The following is a 20,870-nucleotide window of genomic DNA, read 5'->3' as shown; positions in this document are numbered from 1 at the left end:
GTGGTGTTAAAAATAAAACCGAAACATGCCAGGCATGAACATTTTGAATCTAAATTTACATGCGATGTAGAGAACATAATGCATCATTCATGTAAAAATATTTCATTATGGTTAAAGTTGCTGTCGTTGCTCATCTGCTGGTAAATTTAAATTATTGTTAATCAATTTGTACTGAGTTGTGTATTATTGTCGCCAGAATACTGTTGGGTTTCTTGGTGTCCGAGTGTTTGCATGTTAGACATACAGAATACGATGTGTCAGTGGGTGAGCGTGATTTGCAATACACATTAAAGATCTAAAACAGTGGGAAAAAGAAGGCACTTAAAGTGACAAATTAAAATAGTTAAAGAAACACAACTTGTCCTGGTTCATGGCTACATGTACAGTATCTCCCTGTCTCCAGTCTGTCAAATGTTTTACGTGAATCCGTGGGCAGTCATTAACTTTGCTTGTGTGCCCTGTTTTAAAAGACGCATAAAACACTGGTTCTGTCAACATATGTGCAAAGGGTAGATAACCACATTTCAGACTTAGTTGAGCTCAGAATTATTGAAATTTAAGTTTGAAATAATCTTTTAATCCTACCAACGTGTTTCTTCAGGTTAAAATAACATTTATTATTGGAATAACTCAGTTAGAATCATGGCTTAAATCTGACAAAGTGCCTGTAAAGAGAGCTAAGCATTAGGGTTATGGCATGGAGACCTTTCAGACTCAATGACTTAGGATAACATTACCTCTCTGCAATGGTCAGAATATCAGTGGAAACAGACAAACAGCTGGGCGCTTGTAATGTTATCCTTTTACTTTATGTATTGAGAATTTTATAAATAATTGCTGACATGCCTCTACTCTCTTAAAATATAACAAACAATTTAAAACTTCCCATATTTATTGTATTTACACATTACTGTACATATGTGTATTCGTAAGATCTATTCTTCTAACCCTGAGTAGTTTGTATTAAACTTAAACTGAGTTTGCAAAGTTGATCACAAAACATCTTTTAATTGTAGGCAAAATCTAGACATTTGCGTGAACATCAGATTTAACGTGAAACATCTCATAACTGAGTTTTGTTGTCTGTTGCTTTAGATGATCAACGTGACAACAACTGCAACGGGCTATGGCCTGACGATGGCGTGTGATACTCTCATTTCCCAGGTGATCCGAGCGCTCCGTCGGTGATTTATTGTGCTTGAAACAAGCCACTGAAACGTCTCTGTTTTGCAGACATATGGCAGCAGGAACATGAAACGTGTGGGAGTTATTCTACAGAAAAGCACCCTGATCCTGCTGATGTTTTGTCTGCCTTGCTGGGCTCTCCTTGTCAACTCCCACAATTTACTGCTCCTTCTTCAGCAAAAGCATGAAGTAGCCCGGTATATCCTGCAGCTCTGATATCTTTATACTCTGTCTGGGATAAACTGTGGTTTAGAACATAAAATACAAAAAAGGCTTATCTTCATCTTCAAGGCCAAGGCTGACAGTTAAATTATCTTTAAGCAGTTTATTATTCAGCTTTCTACCTTTACCAGTGGACGAAATCTAGTAAGACCCCAAGTGAAGATTTCTATCTCTAGTTCATTTATTACATTTACAAACACAATAAAGCATAGATTTGAAAACATAATTTTCATTCTGCAGAAACAGGGTATGAAAAGTCAAAAATCTAACTGTGTTTATGGCACTTGTTGAAAAGTGTTTTTTTTTTTTTTTCTTTTGCAACATTTCAGAATTGCCCACCTTTACGTGATGGCGTTTCTTCCTGCTGTTCCAGTGAGTACAATAAACTGAACTTGTCTATTTATATTTAAATATAAACTAAATACATATTTAAAAATTATGCATTTAGCCAGTAAAGCAATTCAACAGAAGTACTAAAAGCTGCAGTTTTACCAAAAATGTTCCACAGTGGGGAAGTTGTAGTCAACGTGCCGTCCTGTTTTAGCTTTCCACAATATATTCTTTCATATTGAGGCCAAAAAGTTTAACTTTGGTCTCATCTGGACAGGACACCTTCTTCCACGTGCTTTCTATTTCATACAAAGCTTTGTGGTGAACTTTCTTTCAACAACGACTTTCAAGTGTATCAACACTTATTGCCGTTCTTCCGTATGCTCCAAATTTTAACACCTGACCTGTAAATCTCTGAAGCTCCTTCAGGTTTAGCATGGGACTCCTAAACCCATTCTCCATTGTCTAGTCTCAATCTAACTGGTTAATGTCTGGTTTGGTTCTTGCCAAGTTGAGTTTAGCTCCACTAAATGTGAGAGTGAATATGAGCAAGAACATGAGCGGGAATGTGGGATTGTGGTTGAAGCTCAGATGGTGTAATTTTGCACATATATCCTTGGGTGCCAGCAATCTCTCTATATATTTGTTTGTTGTGAGCTGCTTGGTTCAGCTGACAATGTATGTGCTCTTCTGCCACAATAGATAAAAAGGTTTGGACCTGAAGGTTTGACGGTAGAATTATCAATCTGCAGCTCGCCATCTCATCAGCTACTATATGGCCTGAAAATGATGGTGGAGATGCTGCTGTTAGAGGAGTTTCCGTCACTTTGCTCATCTAGTGACGTAAATCATGTGCCAATCAATGAATGCAGTCAGCTGTCAATCAAATCCTTGCGTGCAACACACGGCTTGAGGTGTTTATGAAAAATGAGGAGGAACTATGGTGGACCTGGTAATAGAGACGTGGCTTTAGCTGCTTTTCTGATCGATAATCATTGCTTGTTTTGACAGTCAGTAGACGTCCATATCTTGATAGTGTTTTGAAGGTAATTGATTGTACTTGATGTAATTGTCCCTGTTACCCGAGTAAAAAGGTCTGAATACTTTTTGCTGGTCAACCACACAACATGCCAGATGAATACACTGGAGCTTATAGTTGGATGTGACAGAATGCTAAGATAGTTCTGGGGTTAGAAATAGGAAAAATAAATCATTTGTCATTTAAATTGTAGGGCTTTCCACAATTTGCATGTGTCCAAAGTTTTGCGGGTGTCCTTAGGTTTCCTGCAGTGGCATATAGGGGAGTCTGTGGTGTGTGGTTTCATACAAAAAAGAATACAAATATCCATGCTAAATTTGCAAAAAAAAGAATGTGCAGAATCAGGTGAAAGCCAGCTCATTCATACATTAAATCTTCTGAACTGACGGGTGCACTTTCTTTTTTACCATGGCTGTATGATCATGCTTAAAAACAAAATAAATCTTATAATATTAGGAATTTGTTGGCTTGATAGTTCTGCCATTCCTGGTTATCTTTTCATTCTCATTTCTAATGAACTAAGATAATCCAGCAGTTGAATAATGCAATTATTCAACTGAAGATGGGTAAGAAACACAATTTCCTTTTAAAAAGTCGATGCTGCGGGGTAAACTGTTTTCATCATGGCTGACTTTCAACAAAAATAACAAAGACGTGGAATACCAAGCTCTTCTTGCCATCTATGAATTTAAAGCTTTTTAATTAACCACTGATTTTGCTTTATTTAAAAACTTTGCTGCAATTTGGAGGCGTCACAAAAAATATGAATCAAAGGACACTGAATTACCTCCTGAAGCACATTAACCTAAAATCTGACTGTAGAGTTCACTCTTGAATGTTTAGTTTCCAAAGTTCATCCCACTTTACATGTATTTCATATTTTATTCTAAGATATATGACATTAAAACAGTACTGTCTTATTTACCTACTTATGCACTTAACACTAAATAAGACATTTGAGAATCATAGGTCTCAAGATCATCATAAAATTGTAATGTTTTAAAGATACTGCACACCAAGAGATATATGAGATCAGTCATATAAAAACTGACTTTTGTCTCTTTTTGTTCCAGGCTATGTTTTTGCATCAGCTGCAGGTTTCTTATCTACAAAACCAGGTACTTTCCCGGAAAAAGTATTTTTCTGCTCAGCTACGTTACATCTCAAAATCTGAGTTTGTGGAAACTTTTTAAGGCAAAACCTTTCAACCTGTTTTGACAGTTTAACTGTATTTCTTCTCTGATCCCGTATTTGTTTCCTTTTACTTATTTTATTGGTTTACCTAGTTTATTGGTGCAACAGTTTTCTACTAAACTTTCCATTTTGCTACCTATCTTCATGATGTCAGACATCATGAGGATAGTCCTCCCTGACTGGTTTATCAGATTTGATCATTATGATATATTTGACTAAATGATCCATTAATATTTAATCTTGTTGGATAATTTCTTTGGTGTACATTTTTCTTATACATGTGCTATTTTTTTCTGTTTTTCAAGTTTTATGGCCAGCCAGTGTTTGAAAATTGTCACTGCAGACTTCCTTTCTAATTCTAACTTCTATATTTTTGTATCTATCAGGGGATCATTCTACCCCAGATGTACACAGCTGCAGTAGCCAACATTTTGAACTTGGGGATCAATTTTCTTCTTATTTCTGAGCTCAAGCTGGGTGTAATGTAAGTGTGCCTAACATTTCCTGCCTTTGAAATTTTGATGGACTTTGTATCGACTGATATGGTATCAAACCTCAGAAGTGAGAACAGATAAAATACATAATAATCAATATAATCAAAAGAGCAGGAAGTCAAAGAGAAAGGGAAGGTATGCATTCAAGAGAAGTATTTTTTTCTGCATTTTATCTTATAATTTGTCTTTGAAGGGTAATTTGTTTTTTGTTCACACCGAGTCAGCAGTTCACTGACGTTTATTATTTTTGATCTTTATTTAGAGAGAAAGGGTCATAATAGGGCAAAAACAGACAAGAAAGAAATGTTACGGCTCATTCCAGATTCCAGCTGTACAAACATTTGATTCATCAGCAATTTGACCAATCGGGTCTCCCTGTTCGGGTCGCGTCTCCCCACTTGCTCCATATCAACCAGGGACACCTGCTAAGGGCCTATTGAATGATTTTACTGTCCCTTTATGTGCAAGTCGCAGTGTATGTTTTTCCTCTGTATGGTTCTGCAGAGATACACTTGTAAAATTACATCTTTACACCGTCTGCCGTAAACCAGATTAAGAAATAAATCCGTTCTGTCGTGTGTGTGTTTGCAGTGGATCAGCGACTGCCAACAGCCTCTCTCAGATCATCATTTGCCTTCTGTTGTTTGGCTACATCAGGTGGAAGAAGCTCTATAAGCAGACATGGGGAGGTAAGATCAAGAGGCTCTTTTATCAATAGACTGTCACAAAAATATACTTGGATTCTTTATTTCTGATGATTATGGATTGAAGACAGTGAAATAATTTTTTCACTGTTTTGCCTGAATTACACCATTGTTATGTGGCATGGAGGTGATCAGCAAGCAGATCTGCTGAGTTGCTAATAAAGACTTTCAGCTCTTCTGCATTGACTATGGAGACTCAGAGGTGGACAGAGCAGCCAAAAGTTTGTACTCAAGTAAGAGTAGAACTGCTTCAGCATATTTTTACTCAAGTAAAAGTAAAAAATAGCTGTCTAAGAAATTACTCAAGTAAGAGTAAGAAAGTATTTGGTAAAAAGTCTACTCAAGTAGCTGATCAAATTATCAATCATTTAATATTTAAAAATGACACAACCAGACGGACCAAATTGTAAAGTTAAGTGGAAACTTTGGTATTCTAAGGACCAAAATGACAATCATTCATATAAGCAGAAAAAAAATATTACAAAATCAGATGAAAGAAGTTTTTTCCAAATCAGTTTCTTTCAACAAAGAAAAAAAAATTAAGAAAAACCGCAGGAGTGTGTCTGTGTCTGGTGAATGTTTGGTTAAAACATTTTTGTTTTCCATTCACTGGGTAGAAAATCCATAAATAACAAATAAAATGGTTGTGGCTCATGTCCTGGATACATCTGTGTACTTTGGTTCTTGAAACATTGACTCCATTTGCAGCACAGACGTTGTGATTGTCCCTAAAACCTGAAATGAGTAAAAGCTGCAGTTATAACCATTGCTAATACATCTTTTCTATCCCATTTTTTCCTTTCGCTTAACTTTCCATTGATACATTTTATAGTTTCCTTCCTTGTAAAGGGTTTGTTTGACTATCTACTGTTTTCCAGATGATTCTATGGAGCGTGAAATATGATTTCTATTTAAAAAATGTTTGTTTTTTTTTTTAGAACTATTCTAATGTCATACAGTTTTTTCCTCAAGTTTAGTTAATTTTGTTAATCAAAATTAATGTCTAAAATTAAAATATAAGATCCTGACAGATTAAAAAATATTACAGATATTTATCTGGGTTAATGGAGTCGTGCTTTTTTCTAAGAATCTGGATAAACCTTTTTGCAGGTTGGTCCACTGAATGTCTGCAGGGCTGGGGTTCCTACATGAAGCTGGCCGTTCCCAGCGCATTCATGATCTGTTTTGAGTGGTGGGTCTGGGAGGTTGGAGGCTTTCTTGCAGGTTTGTGTTTTATATTTTCTTTTACACAATCGCATCACAATTTTGACAGGATATCTTCAAAATCGTCTTGGCAGACCTGATAGAGTTTCTGTAAATTGGTTTCTTGGAATGGAGCAATGATTCCCAGCCTGTGGAAATCCTTAATATGATTTATACATACAGACGATAAAAGAAACAAAAAAATTTTAATCATTGTATGTTGCTTTTACACCTACATCTGTCAATTACAAGTCTGTTCATGGGATACAACTCAACTAAAAGAATTAAGTAAATTTATGATATTGGCTCAATTTATTTATTTAGAAATGTGCTTCACCTGCACACATATTAACTCTTCACAGTTAAATTGTCAGATAGATGCATCATCCTGAAATTTTTTTTTGTACATTCTTTTTATTGAAAAAGGTAAATCCTACTTGTTATGATGTATTGATTTAGTTTTGCTCCAGTCTAGTAATATCTGTTCCACTTGCTGACATGCTCTTTCCCAAACTGTTATACTCAAACCCAAAACTTGTGATTATTTTTAGGTTGGCTTGGAGAAGATGACCTGGCTGCCCAGCATCTGATGGTAGAAATAGGAGCCATAACATACATGGTACGCATCATTAGAAAGAAATGATCACCGGGGTTATTTACAAACATAACCTGGACTGAATAATATATGCTTTCTTGCAGTTTCCTTTAGGTATCCACGCTGCAGCCTGTGTGCGTGTGGGGAACGCTTTGGGAGCCGGGAACACATCAAGAGCCATAATCACCTGCAAAGTTGCCTTAGTTCTTTCAGGTATGAAGATACTTATTACATGCATTTGAAGTAGAAAGAATCCAATACATTGCTTTAAAAACATGTGACATGCACAAGTAATCAGCCATTGATTGATACATTTGATGTGTATTTGATGATTACTCTTGACGATTTTAATGCTTGTGCTCGATAAAACGGCTCGTTTGCTGTTCCCAACATGATTAGTTAGTGTGTCATGTTTTTATCACGGAAAGCACTTTGAACTGCCTCTTTGCTGAAATATGCTACATAAAGAAACTTGACTTAAAGGGTCTTTCAGTGTTTAGCTTCATCTTCTTCAACTTTAACCAGTTTCTTCTGCTACAACCACCATATTTTACTGTGGTGCATTCAGAGTGAGGTCAGTCGAAGTTTTCTGTCACGTATGACTTTTCTTTATTCCACATATTTCTTGTGTTCCTTGAAAGGCTTCCAGCAAACTGCAAATTGGATTCCTTATTGCTTTTATTTTGTCAATCTTCTGTATATTTGTGAAATGTGTGACTAAACAAATCCCCCTTAGCTAACTCAATGATGCTTTGTTTTGGTCTGTCACATGATCACCTCTAAAGTTACAGTTTATAGTTATAGTTTGTGGTTTGAAATTGACAAAAAGTGGAATTAATGTTAGCGAAAGACATTTTCAAAAATTAAACAGCTCTGACACATTCCTACTGGAAGGAAACCGCTTGTGTTATATCCAACACATATGATGGTTATGATCATTGCGCGTCTCTTAACACCAATCTTGAATAATTTGTAAAGTGTCGTATCTTTTCTTTGCACCACAGGAGTGCTGGCTCTGTTCCAGGGGTTCATCCTCGCTGGCTGTAAGTCCGTCATTGGCTACATATTTACCTCAGACGTGTGAGTCTTCCAGCCAACACACATTCATTCCTATGCAGTGAATAAGCAGCTCTGTCTTGATGTGCTCACCTTGTCTTCTGCAGCAAAATTGTGCAGCTCGTATCAGACAACTTGACAGTTTACACATTTCTTCAGTTCCTTGATGCTCTTCTGGTATGTTTTACTTTTGTGTTTTATTTTAATTTGAATTTTTTTCCATCAATTAAATGTTCTTTTAAATATTTTTTGGGATCCTTCAGTGTGTCTGCACAGGGATTCTTGTTGGATGTGGGATGCAGAAAATCGCAGCCGTGTCAAATTTGATATTTTACTACCTCATCGGCCTGCCTGTCGGAATAGCACTGATGTTTTGGGCCAAGCTGCGAATATTAGGTAATTTGTTCTTGATCATCTTTTCTGTCCATATCACCACATCACAACATCAAAAATGCCTGCATATGCTCTTGTCCAAACATTTTGCAACTGGTGCAGAGACAGCTGGGTGTTTTGTGTCGAACCTTAAATTAGGATTAACCAAAAATCCTGTTTTCCCCGGACATGCTGACATTCTGTGCAGTGCATCCAGCAGCTTTCTGTTATTGTTGAAAAAGTCAAGGTTCTCATTGTTTGACCAATAGACATACTTAAATTGACTAGTGCGATACATGGAATACCACAGCCTTTTTTTAAATTTCCTAACGGTTGGTTTTTATTCAGTTATAGGCAAGATGCTTTATGGACAAAACACAAAATAAATGTACTTTATACTGTTCTGGTCACAACAAATGGGTGGCAGGGTGAACTGTGCACACAGCTGTTACTGCTCAACTTTCTAAGCTACAAAAGACAAAATGTTCGGGATGCACCAAATTTGATATTTGATATTGATACTGCTACTATGGCAATGTTTTTTACCAACATGACAGAATTAGATATATTGCCCGATGCTTTCTGCTTCTGTGTAATCTCCCACAATCCTGCCCTGCATCACAATCACTGTCACATGGCTCAATAAGTAACACATAATCTGCCCCCTAGACACAAACAAATGGCAGCAAGATGGAAATAAAATTGGTTGTTCATATTGGCGCAGATTTGCTTATTGGACCGATACTGATATGTTAAAAAATAACTGACATTGGCCAATACCCATGTTGATTGTTTCACCAAAGTGTTTTATGACTGGGCCAAGTGTCCTCTTTTTTGGATATTAAAATATAACGACCACCTTAAGTTTTTACAGTAAACTGGAAACATGTCTGGGTTCTGCCTTGTAGAGAGTGAAACCTGAAGACACGATTCTCAACTGGAAACAGGTTGAATCCTCCATCTGAGTCAGAGACGTCGCAAATGAATAAATAAAATCTTGCTGTCGTACAGACGATGGACAGACTTATTGGGGTTTTGTCTGCAGGAATGAGGGCGTCACCCTAGTTTGTTGGGGCAAAGAAAGAGCCAAGCTGAACGGTAGCTCTGGTGATTTACTGGCCTATCAATTTTACAATCTTCATCTGTGGCTATCCCGACTAAAACAATAACATCATGGATACAAGTGGCTGTATTGAGCTTCCTCCAGAGGGTGCCTGTGTTTAGCTTGATCAGTTTTATCAAATGTTATCCGCGCCAGAAATGCATTTTTGTTGGATAAAGCAAACAGACGGATGCTTAAAGGTCAGATTTAATCCATTCAGTGATTCCTTCATGATAATTTCATAGTGGCAGAAACAATAATTGAGATTTCGAGCATCACTCTGCAGCATGCAGTCACACTAAATTTACTTTACATTAATCAGCATGTTGCCCTATTTTCTTGCATTTTCTTTACAATTGTTAGTACATGCATACTGAATGACCGGCTCCTAAGAAATAAATTGGGAATTATGTTCAATGTTGATATTTAAGCTCAAAGTTATTTGTAAAGTCTAGTGAGTCCATCCACCACTCTTCCAAGCATTCATCATTTTTCTTCCACAATTTGCCTCCTGCTTTTTGCTGTCCACTTAAATCAGACCTACACAGACCAGCATCACTCCTTTGACCTTGTGAAATAAGATGATTATAGTCTCTGTTAATATTTCCTTTGTTAATCAATTAGGAACATCATAAAAAGCCTTAGGAAAGCGTGTTGGACGTACACATATTTCAGACTTTTTGATTTCATCTTCTAACTGAAGGCAAAAGCTCTTTAAAGTAACTCAGACAATGGATTTGAAGCTTACTGTATCTGTGAATAATATTTGTTTTGTTACTTTAAATAGATACAAAAATAGGCCCAAGAGCAGAAATACTGTCATGATGAGTATTTCAGTTTGATTCAATAATAAAAAATCTCAAATAAAATTCAGTTAACTCATTTGGTTACTTTCCTTTACTTAAATCAAAACTTGCTTAAGAGCGCAGTAGTTATTTGTCATATGTGCTAATCTGTCTTTTCAGGCTTGTGGCTCGGTCTCCTAATTTGTGTTTTCATCCAGACGGGTTTCTTCCTTGCTTTGATCTTTAAAGCTGACTGGAAAAAAGTGACGCAGAAGGTGAGCTATTCTCTTCTTTCTTTATAAAAGTATACAAATGTTCAAATAAGAAGTGGATTCAATAATAAAAAAACAAGATATTTTGAAGTCAAACTAAGCTGTGATATATATATGTTGGACCGTCATTTATGCTTTTTAAGCATTTTTCGATCTGTTGTCTTTCCAAACTGATGTTTTTTTCTGCTGTACCAAGTTTTTTTTTGTTACTATCAACATTTTTCTAAGGCTTTGGTTTGGTTTGCTCTCTTCAGGTTGTACCAACAAATTACTAATTTACCATTGCTACTTCAAAAAAAACCTAATTACATACCTGTGTACTTTGGCTTTTGCATATCTGTTTGTTCCACTTATTCATATAACATTTAATGGTTACATCAGCGTACGTAAAAATAGTCATTCTCAGACTCTGCAACACATTTGTCAGAAGGATGAGTCCTATACTCACATCAGGAAATTACTCCAGTGAGGAAATATTTATTCAAATAAAATTTTATTGACCAAACAAATTATTACATGTAATCAATGATCGTATCTATTAACTCTAAGGTCAATTTCCTGAAGTTTAATTGAAGCAGAAGAAGCGCATACAAAATAAAACAAACTTAAGTCAAAATAATGTTTTAGGATCTTAAGCCAACTATAACGTACAAATAATAAAAAAATCATAAACTGTAGAACATTAACATATATTTTTATGCAACTACTGCTTTGTGTGCTTTAATTTCCTTTCTGAGGATTTATTTAGCGATAATTTAATTTCAAATGATCACTAGTTAATAGCTAAAACACCTTTGTTGAAGCTTAAGCAGTTTATTTATAGTTTGTTTATAATCTGACTGTAGGTGTTAATTCCCTTTTGGACAAGATTGTTCTTGTGAGTGAAAGGTCAGATATGATGTTAATGGCAACAACACAGATGATCAAACCTAATCTAATAAAATCAAAATAACTGCCATTATCATGAAAGAAATTTACAGGACCCACAAAAAGTAGATTTAGAGCAGATTACAGAAAATTACTCTACATCCTCAGTTATCAAAGCAGGGACAAAACTTCTAGCTTGCAGCAACACATCAGTGCACGGTTGATAAGAAATGTTTTCCTTTCATGCCAGAATAGATCAGCTGCCAAACAAACAAAAGTGTAAAAGCATGAAATTGCAAAGTCATGAAATGGTGAACATCTTTTTAAAAAAAGAAAAAAACATTTTGTAACCTTTTGTCAGAATGTGGATAATTATGACAAAACACTAGTCTACTAACAATTCCCACTGAAGTCGTTCCGCGTGCAACTATTATTTTTGTAACTAGATCTTTTATTATTTTCTGGATCGTTTTTTGTAAATGACTTTTGTATTTGTGCCTAACTGGACATCTCGTTAACATGCTTTAGGCTCAGACGCGAGCTGGGAAAACTGTGGTTGTGGCCCCAGTGCGTCCTGTTAGTGCAGTTCTAAATGAAGCGATCTTTCCGGATGTCATCGACTGCCCAGATTCGGTGGGTACACATTTCTCTCTGAAGCTTTGTATGCAAACCTCGCATTTTCTATAATATATTTTATTTTGTTATCCCAAAGGCCCAGGAAAAGAGTGAAGCAGCTCTCAGAACAGAGGGCTACAGTCGGGTTAATACCCAAGATCAGGAGCTGAAAGGAGGCCGTGAGTCAGAGGAAAATCACACCAATGCTGCAGTAAATGAGAGAGACACAGAAAAGAGCAAAGAATCATCTGACTCCAAAGCTGCAGAGAAGCTCTCCACCTCTCAGCTGATCATGCGTCGGGGACTAACTTTGCTGTTCTCAGTTCTTATTTTGATAACAGGAGTTGTATTCCAAATTGCTTTTCCTGTAGTAGCACCCAGTGCCCAGAGTGTGGCCAACGCCACCTTGAACTGGGTTAATTTCTCCACTCCTACACCACTGGATGCACTGAACCTGACTACAAGCTTGTGAGCTTCTTGGAGTGGAGACCCCTGCTGACAACATGTGGTTACTGCACTGGGGAGAAACAAAAGGCCTTACTGGCCAGCTGCTGAGTGAATCCACAGAAGCCAGCAAGCGATATGAAACTCCACCGACTCTAGCAGGAAGAACAAATGTTTTGAAGTAAAGACCGGGTTTTAGCTCTCTCAGTCAAAAGTACATGGCTGCACTGTGGTGAGGAGCATTAATACAAATTCCTCACCAGCACACTAAATATAAAGTGCTAAATATGCTGCTATCAGTGACGTGCGGTGAGCTTCATGACTGGTGAGGCTCCACCAGAGTCAGATGTACAAATCAAAAATCAAATATGGAAGCTATATTTTCATTTTGACCATAACTAATTAAAGCTTCTAACAATATAATAGCAAGAAAGATAAAAAAATATGTAAAAAGGTACAAATTTTAAATTATTTGGATGTTTTCCTTGGCTGACCTCTCTTTTCTGATTAAAACTGAAAATCATGTATGATCTGACCTTTATGTTATACGTATATCTCTGTCATTCTGTTGTAAAAAGAAAAAAAAAAGTCATCGTTTTTCATTTACCTTTCATTATCAAAAATCTAGCAGCCAAAGAGAGTGGCTTGAGCAGTGGTTTATCTGTATTTACCCCCTTGACTGTTTTCAGTCTTTTCAGTGCGTAGAAGAAGAGCACCTGTTGTGTCTATGACGCTCAGCACTGCCCCCTATCAGTGAGTCATGGTACATCTTGTCACACTTCAAGCATTTTCACTGCAAATTTATGGCCGATCATATAGACTAAATATGTCACATTCATTAAATTTATCAAACAGACTGTGGAATGTCAATATATGTAGAAAATGTGTAATTAAACAAGTACACTGGAATGTGCCAATTCATTCAGTTGTGTGATACAGCGACCCCAAAGGTCACTTTTCAGTCTTTGTGTCCTCTGGACTACTTTTTTACTAAATGGAACATAGTTTTTAACTTTAAAAACTTAAAAATTCATATTTGTTTTAATTTTCTCCTCCAACTTTATGATTACAACAATGGCGTTTAAAATGGTTTTGCTTTTCAAGCGGGTAAGATGGTCTTGACTACTGCCAGCTTCTGATTGGTTAACTTGTGCATTAAGTAGCCATTAATCTGAGTGGGTAGATAAATGCAGCGTGTGACCATAAAGAAATTAAATAAGTTGAGAAATAACTGTATAATTTTTTATTTATAAATTGACTTTTATTTTAATTATTGAAACCAACAGCAATATTAAAGATTTATTTACTTTTCTGAATTTTGGCACTTTTGAACCTCCATACAAATATGGCATGAACATATTATTGATTTGGCTTCTGTGTGCACTGCCCTATAGAGTAAAAGCTTAATCCTTAAGAAATTTTTATCATGTTTTAGAAAACTAAACATTGAGTGTAAATATGTATTTTGTACACATGAAAAAATTACCTGAAAAGATGTAAATATATATCACTAAATAATATGTTAAATAATGGTTTTATTTTTGTGTCATTATAAATTTGTTCTGAGTTTTGTCTTGGCATGATTGACTAATTAAAAACATTTTAAATGAACAATGTGATTGTGTGTACATTTTATGAACACTACCAATAAAAATAATGAAGTCAATAAAGAGAAATCAGGTATGATGAAGTGCGAAAGTCAGACAGATATGACACTATATGATTAGTTTTAAGTAAATATGGCAGTTCTTGGTATTTTCTAAAGGCAAAAAATGCATGCGTCATGGCTTCTGTGTTGCATAGACATTAGATTACTTCAATTTTACTGATGAAAACTGAATTTCAACTATTTATTTCCCAATTAGGATTCATCATTACATAAGCACATGCTAGACGTTTCCCAACAACATGACACAACAAATAAGGTAGCATCATTTCTTAAGAAACCATGGTACACCATGACTCTGAAATACCATTGAGACAGGAGATTTTTGTCTCTTTCCGCTTGTTAATGACGCCACAGCATGTTACTGATTGCAGTCTCTGGAGGTAAGTAGGCCAAGATTGCAGTCTCTGTGAGGAGCCTCTGGCAAGATCTCCGCTGATGAGCAAAATGTGTCCATGTATGAATCCAACCTGATTTACATATTGAATAACAATACATTATTTTGCATTTTATAGGACTAAAACAAAGAAGTGTCTGCTGTAAGAGTAGTGTCTCAACTATGATCTGGCTTCATACTGTATACAGATACCTATCAAAACTCACCAGAATGGGATACAGTTGTAATAATTTAGCATGCTGAAAGGAATGCTCTAAAGTGAACTTTACTGTTCACAATTTTCGACATGGCATGACTCATTGCACACTGTGTTTACTTGCATGTAGCTTCATGTGCATCACATAAAGAAGCAGATCAGCTACATTCGGAGGAAGTTAAGAGGAAATGAAACAAGGTGTTTAAGTTTTGACATTTTTGTACCGGGAGATAGCACTGTGCAGTGAAAGAGTATCTGCTCCCTTACATGTTTCCATTGCTTTTCAGTTTTATTACAACCTAAATAAATCTAAATGTTTTAGGTCATCAAGCAGTTTCTAACATCAAATAATGATTACCAGTCTGAATAAGAACTTGTCCTCTGAACCAAATAATTAGAGGTTTGCCTTTAGGAGTTTACAATTACTGGAATTGAGTTTTTGTATTGCTTTGGGGGAATTTTGGTACACTCTTCTTGCAAAATTAATTGTTTTAATTAAGACACATTAAAGGGTTTTCATGTTATGTACTGATGGTTTCACCAATATCAGTATCAGTTTGTTGTATGTTCCCAGAAGAAACAAAGTTGATCATCAAACTATCACCTGCATGTTTGAATGTCTGAGTTATTGTATTTCTCCTGTCGTAGCTTTATGACAAATGTAATGATACATACAAGTTCAACTTTGGTTTTGTAAAACAACAACATATCTGTTGGTGAAGATGTTTTTGTTACAAATTTGAGATGGGTATTTTTGTACCTTTAGGCCTGTAGGATTCTCTGTCTGGCTCTGACTTTTCCTCACTGTTGAATCCCAAATACTCCAATTTGGTGAGGCCAGCTGTTCATTAGATGCTGTTCTGGCTTCTTTTTAACCTCCTGGATGAGTTGATGTTGGACTCTTAGAGTGAATTTGGTTTCCTTAAAGTAGAACCTTTCAAAAACCTTGGCATTCTTGATGACCTAATTTTCATATATTTCTCAGAAACTGACATTGCATTAATCATTTCCCACAATTCACATGGCAAACTCATTCATTAATGAAAAAAATCTGACAAATTGTTCACAGTTAACCAGGGTGAACCGTTTTACTTATGCCCGATTCGTCCCTGATGAGCCATAGCAAGCTAGTTATCAGCTCTGGCAGAGGAACAGGTGGTTGATCTGCTCACTGGGACATGTTTTTATGTGGCATATTGCAAATAGAGCGCACAGACATTTCATTAGAATCAAATTTGGCAATGAAGATCAAAGGAAAGGAAAATAAATCAAAGAGAAAAAACAGCCTTTGTGTCTTTGATGATGAAAGCATGCATGCAAAAACGCACTGTAACCTAAATTTAACATATAATACCGTTTTTAATTATGGATTTTATTCAGATTTTATAAAACAGAGAATGTATGTCTCATAAGCTCAAGCAGCATTTGCACATGAAAATTTCATTTCATTTCCTTCATTTTTTTTATGACTAATGTTTAAATTGAAAACCTGACCGTTTTATTGTGGAGTAAAAAGCGTAGGATACACAAACAGATTTTGTGCATTTAGAAGGCACACAGTGACAATGCTGCAGCATCGTTTTAGTAAACAGAGAGGAGCTACATCCAGAGTGTCTTTAATGATGGATGACGCTTTAAACAAAGGTCCTCTGTGTACTGTGTGAATGCAGAACAACAGCTGTGAAATGTTCTGCTGTGTGTCGAATAATACTGTATTGTTCCTGATTAAGGGGAGCAGAAAACATTCAAACTAAAATACCGTAGTAATACCATATATATACACACATATATATATATATATATATATATATATATATATATATATATATATATATATATATATATATATATATATATATAACATTTTTAAGGTGTTGATTTGGCCTCAATGGTTATTTTTAAAGGCTATATTTATGTTTTGTTTTCTTTTAAATAAGCATAAAAAATCTAATTAGTTTTATAAGTCTAAATGAAAGTATGTGAAATGCACTAAAGCAGGCATGAGCTCTCCAAAGATCTTTGATAAAATGTATTTTATGATGTAACTGCCTTTTTAAAAGAAAGACATTTTGTGGCGATCGTGGCCTTTACTGACATTTATTAGACAGAAAATGGGAAGAAACAGGAGAAAATATCTACAGAAAAGATCCCAAGGTTGGGAATCAGTTACGGTGCTGCTTTCTTTTAACCAGCTGACCAGCAGTGTGTGGCAGCTTGGACTGTATTAAACCCAGAGAAAACGTTTGTCACTGTTCTGTATTTATTAAGATGAATCTGAAGCATAAAAATAAGGATGCACCTATCCAAATTGTAAAGCCAAACTTAATATTTTTTTAATTCTTTGAGCTATCCATTCTGACTTTAACAGATTTCTGTCATGATCCGTGGTTTTCTGTGTGTTTTTGAGTTTTTCAATGTGTTCCTGTTTCCCTGTGAGTCTCTGTCCTGTCCTCCCCGTTGATTGCTCCCCAGGTGTGTCTCATTCCCTTAATTACCCCGTGTGTATTTATACCCACCTGTTGTCTGTGTTCCTGGTCGGGTCCTTGTCAATTGTCAAACGTTGCAGTCTGCGTCTGTCTGTCCGTCTTCCCAGTTGTACTGGTTAAGTCCTGTGTCGACGTCAGTTCCAGTTGATTTAGTCTTCGTTGTCAGTTGCTACCGGTGCTTAGCTGCGTGCTAGTTGTTCCTGCCGTGCTGCCTGATTTGGACTATGTGAACTACATTCATCATTAAATTCATATTCATCATTAAATTCATCTTCACCATAACCTGGGTTCTCTGCGTCATCTCCTCACCACTTCAACCCCACCTTATGACAATTTCTATTACTAATCCTAAAAAGCTATAACATAAAAATATGTAAGAAATGTTTTGGTAGTCTCTGAGGCACTTCTTGACGAGAGAGCAGTTGCTGTAAAACAGGATTTTACAAGCTAAAATGATTACAGAGTTCACTACCTTTTATTAGTTTAAATAATTAGTTTTATTAGCATTAGAAATAACAACATGACCATTTATTTAATAAGTTAGTTTTATTTATGTGTACTTGTTCAAGGCAGTATAAAGTAGTAGAAATCACTTTTTAAAGCTAATCAAACTCAGCCATTACCTGTTGAATTATCGTTTTTTAAGAACAAATTCAATATTAGCTTTAATGGAGGACGCCTGGATAAACTTATGGCTCACCTGAGAAGTTTCGAAGTTTCAGTATGATTTATTATTGTATTTGTTTTTACTGGTTAATACCAATACTGGGAACAGTGGCTAAAGTTTAGTTACATGAATGATTTACATTCTAGAGTGGATGCACACAAACAAGAACACAGCAAATGAAAGTGTCACAAAACTCCTAAAAGCAGAATATTGACTGAAATTTAATCCATACTTGGAGTTTTTTTCAGATATTTCCTCGTGGCGCGAGCCACAAAGTGCTTCAACATCAGTGAACAAAGTACACAAAGCGATCTTGTCCCTAATAGACCTACAGTCACTATTTCTGGTCTTGAATTGCACCTGATTCTGAAGATACCTTCCTGCAGCTGGCAAATGAAGGCAGGCTACAAAATTCAACCCAGCTAAATGGGGTTAATTAGACTGATAATGCTGCTCGGCAACCGTTCTGTGCAGCCTGTGAGGATGCAGATACAAAAGACACGTTCAAAGCCAAGAAGCTGAATTGAGTCCCGGAGCCGCCATAAAGATCGACGCATGCAGCTGAGAGTCGCTTTGGCAAACAGAAAAGAGAAAATTGTAAATAAGCTCCAAACAATTCACTCTGAATTACTTGATGTGTGATTAGCAATGAAGCCAATCTGCAGCATTGTCTGAATATGATGCACTGATATTGTGGAAAAGGTTCACCTGGCGCCCCGCTTACTCCCACTTAGATCATGCTAAATACGCAAATGTTAATGAGAGCAAGAGAAACAAAGTGTTTAGAGAATCACACAGGAATTAATTATTGTATAAACTACATATGCAAAGACTACCAGCGTATTTAAATGACTGACATTCATAACTCAACTAAACTCCCTGGCTATTTAAATTAAGCAAGTGTCATGACTGAACACAATCACTAAAAATAAATAACGGAACAAAATACAACTCAGTTTAAATAACTAATAAAACAAATAAAAATAACCAACAAGCAATTGTAAATTACTCACATGTGGACTGAATGGAACTATATTTTTATATCAGCACAGTTTTGATTAAACCCTGCATCTTATCAAATGCAGGGTTAATTTGAAGGAAGAAGATTGTTTTTGATGGTTTGAAATTTTTTTTATTTCTAAACGATGAAGATGATGCAGTTGGTAAAAGGTGAGTAACAGAGAAATTGCCCCTTTTCACTCCAACATCTGACAAGAAGAAAGGAATACCAAGATACAATATTGTGAATTTCCCTCTGGGATTAACATGTATAAAGTATATCCATTCATTACTTGAGTAGCATTTTTGACAAAAATTACTTTTACGAGTGTTTTGACTATGCTGTACTTTTAACTTTTGCTTGAGTAATTTTATTAAGTATCACTACTTTTCATTTAAATTTTAAATATTTTAGCATTCCTGGATTCTCTGCATGTTTGTTTTAACCAAAAATTCACCAGACACAGACACAAACCTGCAGCTTTTGTTAACATTTTATATGTTTTTAATTGACAGAAACTAATTTGGAAAACTTTTCTTTTTTCTGATTTTGCTATTTTTTGTTACTTATATTAATTATTGTCATTTCCACTTGACTTCATAATTTGGTCTGTCTGATTATGTAGTTTTTAAATATTAAATGATTCATAATTTAACCAGGTAATCAGTACTTGAGTAGACTTTTTACCAAATACTTAATTTCTTGGATGGAAACTTTTTACTTCTTACTTGAATAAAATTATGTTGAAGCAGTGTTACACTTTCTGTTGTACAATTTTTGGGTACTCTGCCCACCTGATTATGGATAACTAAAAGAAAAAAGTGATGAACATGCATGATCTCATGTTTGGGCTCTTTTAGGACACAATTATAGTTGAATATGGCTTTAAATATACAGTTTTGAATGTTTTAAAAAAGATGTTGAACTTCATTTAGACCACAATTTTAGTTGGGTAACAAAAGTAAATTTAGGTCATTTGAAATTGAAAGGAAATCAAAGTCTCTTTGAAGTTGTGCCACAAAAAAGCTTGAATATTAAAACCAGACTGTGACACAATAAAAGTATTTCACATAGAAAGGAATAATTGAAAAGATGCCGATTGAGAATAAATCTCTCTTATTTGCTCCGGCAGGTGATGTGTTGCGCAGCACCTTTGTGCCCTAAACTCTTTCATTTAGTCTCATTTTTTGACAAAAGAATTCACAATAGCTCAAGAAGGTTTCTGACAAGTTTTTATGCTTTAAAAGGTTCACACAAAGGAATCTAAATGCCATTATCAATTAATTTGTCAGTTTGTGCAATGAATAGTAATCAGTGAAAAGTGAAAAACCAATATAGCACCTACAAACACTCTATTTATGTAGAATACCAAAACATCAACCAATTATGCAAAAGCATGTCTGGAAAATTGAGATTATTTGGAAGGAATTAATTTAGATAAAATAATGTGGATATTGTACAAGCCTCCATATGGCTTCTTCAAGATCAAATAATGAACTAATTATGCCTTCAAGTAGGCCTGTCGCGATAAACGATAAATCAATTAATCACACGATAAATTAAACCTATCGACCTCATTTTAATTATCGGCTTTATCGTCTCTTCCTGCCTTTTGTTTCTTTCTCTTGATGACACTGAATGAAAAAAGGCTCATCTCCGGTGTTCTCCACTGACCTTCCCTTCCTCATTTCCTTAGTGTAATGTCCAGTGCACAGACACAGTTGTCGGCCCATTTTCAAAACCTGAGAGACCACACATTAGCCGACAGAAATCCTAGATATAACGGTTTGATCGGGTTCGATCGTACTGTGTGGTGTCCAGCCACACAGCCATTATTTTGGACTTGTAGCCCAAAATAATGGCTACAAGTTTAGTTAACTAATTTTAATATCAGGCATTAATCAATGCTTTATTAGAATCTCCCTGCAATGCATGTGGCTAGAGTCAGCGTAAAGTCCTGACTGAAGGAAAATCATTAT

General features: G+C 35.6%; 1 protein-coding gene across 1 annotated transcript; it reads left to right on the top strand.

Annotated features, from left to right (window-relative positions):
- Positions 1–1,067: 1,067 nt before the first annotated feature.
- LOC106941276 (multidrug and toxin extrusion protein 1-like) lies at positions 1,068–13,050 on the top strand. The gene is made up of 15 exons (XM_015024238.1): positions 1,068–1,164; positions 1,234–1,382; positions 1,737–1,779; positions 3,850–3,894; positions 4,357–4,454; positions 5,056–5,153; positions 6,279–6,392; positions 6,923–6,990; positions 7,071–7,179; positions 7,971–8,046; positions 8,130–8,199; positions 8,286–8,418; positions 10,462–10,556; positions 11,949–12,053; positions 12,133–13,050. Exons 1-15 carry the CDS (start codon positions 1,096–1,098, stop codon positions 12,505–12,507), a joined length of 1,647 nt encoding a protein of 548 aa, XP_014879724.1. The 5' UTR covers positions 1,068–1,095; the 3' UTR covers positions 12,508–13,050.
- The last annotated feature ends 7,820 nt before the right edge of the window (positions 13,051–20,870 follow it).

This window comes from Poecilia latipinna, unplaced genomic scaffold (assembly GCF_001443285.1).
Source record: "Poecilia latipinna isolate Pla-1442-1.1 unplaced genomic scaffold, P_latipinna-1.0 Scaffold3582, whole genome shotgun sequence".
Taxonomy (NCBI): Eukaryota; Metazoa; Chordata; class Actinopteri; order Cyprinodontiformes; family Poeciliidae; genus Poecilia; species Poecilia latipinna.
The sequence above is the reverse complement of the archived record's forward strand: the minus strand, read 5'-3'. Positions and strand labels throughout refer to the sequence as shown.